The following is a 4,892-nucleotide window of genomic DNA, read 5'->3' as shown; positions in this document are numbered from 1 at the left end:
ATGCTCACTCAAGTAGAAGAGAGCCAGATGTCGAACGTTGCCGAACGCGGGGGCCGATTGTGCCTCTTTGTCGTTCGTTCCGCGCTCTCAATTGCAGTTCAAGCAAGGTAACGACGCATGAGCAGGATAACGACGCATTTTTTGGTGCGTGCAGCCGACTGCATCGAATTATAAGACGTTATCACGTCAAAAGTCATTGTGCAAATGCACGAAGCTATTCGAAGATTTCTTTAAAATAGAATGAGCAAAAAACCAGGTTGAAAAGACATCGTATAAATTGGCTCTTTATTTCACTAGTTAAATTTTGATTTGCATGGGCGTCTTCGGTTCGCGTCTTCGATTCCAGCGTAAATAAACAAATATTAATATCACAGGAAAAAAGCTGCCAGAATTGCATTTGCTTGGAATCACTTAATTAGTACTAGTAATAAAATTTGCCAAATATCTGAAGAGAGAGTTGGCAGCATTGAATATAGTGAGTTATACCAGTTTTATGAGTTATAACCACAGCATACAGAATTCTATCATTCTCGAGGTATAACCATACTCGCTAGTGGCGTACCGGGTTCGAGCCCGTAGCGGGCAAAGCAGTGGCGAAACGAAGAGGCTTAAAGCAGAATTAGTAAACTTCGGGATCATCATGGATATGTGTATAGAAATTTTCATACTACTTATGTACAGTGGCTCATAGCTATTTTATGCAGTTTCAGTTTATGAATTTAAATTATTGCAGAATGAATAGAGATCAGATAAAAACCGTAATTTTGGAGGAGTGGAACAAAATCGGACCGAAAGTAACGAAAAAGCTAGTGGAGTCAATGCCAGAAAGGTTAAAGCCAAAGGATACCACACAAAGTGCTGAATCATTTTTAAATCCTTAGTTTAACTTAAATTTAAGAAAAAATTAATACTGCATGAAATAAGCTGTGACGTAAAATTTTGAACTTGTCTGTGTTTTAGTTTTTTATATTTTTTATTTAAAGCTTAAAAATAAAGGGTGATTTTTTAAGAGCTATAGGAAAGTTTTTCAAAAAAACACACGTAAAATTCAGAAAAATGTATGAAATTTTTATTTAAATCAATAGTACAGCCTATATATAGGTATATATAAAGTAGATTCTGTTTTTATGCGGTTTTGAAATAGTGCGGTAAATTAAAAAATGCATGTCGACCTATCGGGAATTGTACATTATAAACAAGATACTAAACCAGCTAAGCAAAAGCTCATCACAGATTACATCAAAAATGCTAACCCTACAAGTATGGAACCGCATCATCATCACCATGCATCACCATCCTGACCAGACGTGTACATTTCCTCAAGTAACGGAAGTGATTTTACGCCAAATCCTAAACGAATGCGCAACATGCGGGTATTGTCTGATTCTATTTCTGACGATGTAAATTTATTTTTCGATTCTGACGTTTCGTAAATAAAGATATAATTTTCAAAAATACAATTTTTTGTTTAGGCTATTTTATTTAATTATTTCAGATTCATGCGGTCTATTAAACGTATCTATAGTTATAATATGGGACTAATACCCTTTTTTTATGCGATTTTATTACATTATTTCAGATTTATGCGGTTCTTAGCACTTTTGAAACGTATCTATAGTTTTACTATAAAACTGGTAGCTTTTTTATGCTGTTTTTTTATGCTGTTCCTTGCGGAACGTATATACCGCATAAAAACAGAATCTACTGTATATGCTTGAAGATTATTTCATGCAAATGTTGACCGTGACTGCGCTTCAAATGGTCCATCCGCTTAGCCCAATTTTAGCATACTATTTCCAATGTTTCGGCCTGATCTCACATATATGTAAATGCTTTAATGCTGTCTTCCAATGCGTTAATTGAAGCAGGCTTGTCTGAATAGACATGAGCTTTAACATAGTCCACAAAAAATAATCTAAAGGCGTTATATCGCACGATCTGGGTGGCCAATTGACAGGTCCCGAACATGAAATAAAATTTTCACCGAACTCGCCTCTCAACAAGTCTATTGTTACGCATGCTGTGTGGCATGTGGCACCGTCTTGCTGAAACCACATGTCATGCAAGTCAAGCTCTTGCATTTTGGGCAAAAAAAAATTGGATATCATTTCACGGTAACGCTCACCATTCTCAGCATCTTTGAAGAAGCACGGTCCAATGATACCTTCAACCCATAATCCGCACCAAACTATGACCTTTTCTGGATACATTGGTAGCTCTTGCAGTTCTTCTAGCTGATCTTCACTCCAAAATCGACAATTCTGCTTATTTACGTAGCCATTGACCCAAAAATGTGCTTCGTCGCTGAACACAATTTTTCGATAAAAAAGTGGATCTTCGGCCAACTTTCTAAGAGCCCAATCACCAAAAATTCTGCGTTGCGGTAGGTCGTTCGGCTTCAATTCTTGCACCAGCTGTATTTTGAAAGACTTCACACCTAAATTCTTTCGCAAAATTTTCCACGTTGTTGAGTAACAGAGGCCCAATTGCTACGAACGGCGACGAATCGATAATTGATGGTCATCATTAACACAGACCGATACAGGTGCGATATTTTCTTCAGTTCGCACTCTACGTAAGCGTGTTGGTGGTTTGATGTCCAATAATGTAAAGTTGGTTCTAAATTTAGTCACAATAGCTCGAATAGCCGCTTCAGTGGGTCGATTAAACTGACCATAAAATGGAGGAAGCGCGCGATAAACTTTCTTAACAGAACATGCATTTTTATAATAAAACCAAACCACTGTTTAAAAAGATAATAGTTTTAGCTTTCAAAATACAGCATTCGAAGTTTTAGTAGTTCGCCTGCATGAAAGAAGCTGTGAGCCACTGTATATACATACGTATCAACCAATATAAGCGGCAGAAGAAATATGTGATAAGAATGTATGTAGATGATTTGTATTTTATTTTGATTATTCATGGTAAAGCTGTATGTTTATATGTACATATATGTGTATATACATTTTGCTCAAAGTAATTTTTCGGAAGTTCTTTTGAGTAGTAGCGAGCTTTATAGCCGTCAAAGCGCCTTTAAAAGAAATTGTATTTGTTGGAAAATGCAGTTCTACAATTGCAGGCGCACGAAGCAGACATACAACAGGCCGCGTATTGCTGCGTACATATTTCGCTGGCGAATTTTCAACAGGCTAACGACAGACTATTCTGTATTGAATTTATTAATTAAATTCAATAAAAATAAATTAAATTCAATTAATTAAAGTAAATAAGAAAAATTTAATAGGAATATCATTATGGAGTTAAGTGGCAAAAATGTGATATACGAAGGCGGCTTTGGCGGTATTGGGCAGTGTTGTTTGAAGGAATTCCTGGCCAAGGGAGTGCAGGTAGTTAATCAATTGAAAATGTTATTTCTTGCCCTATGAGATAGCTGCTATAAAAGATACATTTTATTTTTTTATTATTTTTTATTTTTATTATTTAAACAATTTTTTTTATTTTTTTTTTCAAGAATTTAGCTATTTTTGATCTAAAAGAAAATGCAGAACTTTTGGAAAGTTTACAAAAATCGTATCCCAATGCGAATATTTTCTTTGTGCAATTCGACATCACTAAAAAGGAGAGTATTGCAGCGGCCTTTGAAGTAGCTGTCGAGAAAATGGGTCATTTTGATTTGCTCGTGCATGGATGTGGCATGATGGATGACAATCACGTTGAACTGATGATTGATATTAATTTTGTAAGATACTAAAGCACACGATACCTAATAGTTATGTAGTCATACCGGTACCTTTTCATTTTCTATCCTATATTCTTTAGAAAGGTCTGGTCCTTAGCACTTTTGCCGCTCTACCCTACATGGATAAATCAACTGGTGGTCGCGGTGGCGTCATTATAAATATCTCATCTGTAGCTGGGTTGGAACCACTTGCAGGTCTTTCGATTTATTCAGCAGCAAAGCATGGTGTGACGTCATTTACACGTTGTATGGCGGTAAGTTGCCTTTTCATTTATACCTACGTATGTAATAATAATATTCTTCTTTTTCCATAGCATCCCAGGTACCTGGAGCATCATGGCGTTAGTTTCATCACCATATGTCCAGGCATCACAGAGACAGAACTCGTGGTGAATCCAGGCCAGAAGGCAACATTCGCATTCGCCGCAATTCTAGCTGGGTGTTTAGACGATGCTTCTCGCCAAAGTCCCAAAATCTGCGCTCAGAATTTGGTAAAACTTGCTGAGACTGGTAAAAATGGTGGCGTCTACATGCTTGATTTGGGCGAAATCAAAAAAGTCACATTCCCAGTTATGTGGACACCGGTTTTTAAGTCGTGAAATCTAAAATTATATTGGAATAAATGAAAATCAACACAATTTTAAAGTGATTAAGCGCATTTTTTGCAGTCAAAATGATTTGCTTGCAATACATAGCCATAATAAAATGGTTCTTACGTTTATTCATACATAAATACATACATCTTTGTAAATACATACATCTTATAAAAATTTCATTCTTATTGTTCAACATAATATGCTATCTGTGAATGGAATAGGATTTATTGTTTACAATAACTTAAAAGGGGGCGCGTGTCAATATACATGCATATGTATATGTGAAATAGGATGTCATTGTTTTACGGACTCATGCAGAGTTTTATTTATAGAGAGTAGTCCAAACAGTTCTTATCATAGATTATGCTCTTAACAAATTGAAAATAATAAAATTATCACAAACAGGCAGTCGTTAAATCCAAAATATTGAGAGAACGAAGTGGTGAACAGTCTCGATGCGAGAGTTTATTTTGTGCTGCGTGTAATTTTGCCAGTGAAGTTTGGATTTGAGTGTGCTTTTAGACTATTTGTTGTGAAACTTTACAATTTGCGATTTATACTCAAAAACGAACCAACCAAAATGAACCAATTTCTAC

The 4,892-nt window shown here is 35.9% G+C and overlaps 1 protein-coding gene across 1 annotated transcript; it reads left to right on the top strand.

The window, feature by feature from the left end:
* The first annotated feature begins 3,097 nt into the window (after positions 1 to 3,097).
* On the top strand, positions 3,098 to 4,439 carry LOC128860275 (alcohol dehydrogenase-like). The gene is made up of 4 exons (XM_054097694.1): positions 3,098 to 3,347; positions 3,473 to 3,700; positions 3,781 to 3,954; positions 4,015 to 4,439. The coding sequence occupies exons 1-4, from the start codon at positions 3,255 to 3,257 to the stop codon at positions 4,297 to 4,299; spliced, it is 780 nt and encodes a 259-aa protein (XP_053953669.1). The 5' UTR covers positions 3,098 to 3,254; the 3' UTR covers positions 4,300 to 4,439.
* The last annotated feature ends 453 nt before the right edge of the window (positions 4,440 to 4,892 follow it).

The sequence above is a fragment of the Anastrepha ludens genome, chromosome 4 (assembly GCF_028408465.1).
Source record: "Anastrepha ludens isolate Willacy chromosome 4, idAnaLude1.1, whole genome shotgun sequence".
Lineage (NCBI taxonomy): Eukaryota > Metazoa > Arthropoda > Insecta > Diptera > Tephritidae > Anastrepha > Anastrepha ludens.
This window is presented reverse-complemented; position numbering and strand designations above follow the sequence as displayed.

Coding starts and splice junctions, on each gene's coding strand:
- LOC128860275 (XM_054097694.1), top strand. CDS start 3,255: ATGGAGTTAAGTGGCAAAAATGTGATATACGAAGGCGGCTTTGGCGGT. Junction 3,348..3,472: donor TCCTGGCCAAGGGAGTGCAG/GTAGTTAATCAA, acceptor TTTTTTTTCAAG/AATTTAGCTATTTTTGATCT. Junction 3,701..3,780: donor TGATGATTGATATTAATTTT/GTAAGATACTAA, acceptor TATATTCTTTAG/AAAGGTCTGGTCCTTAGCAC.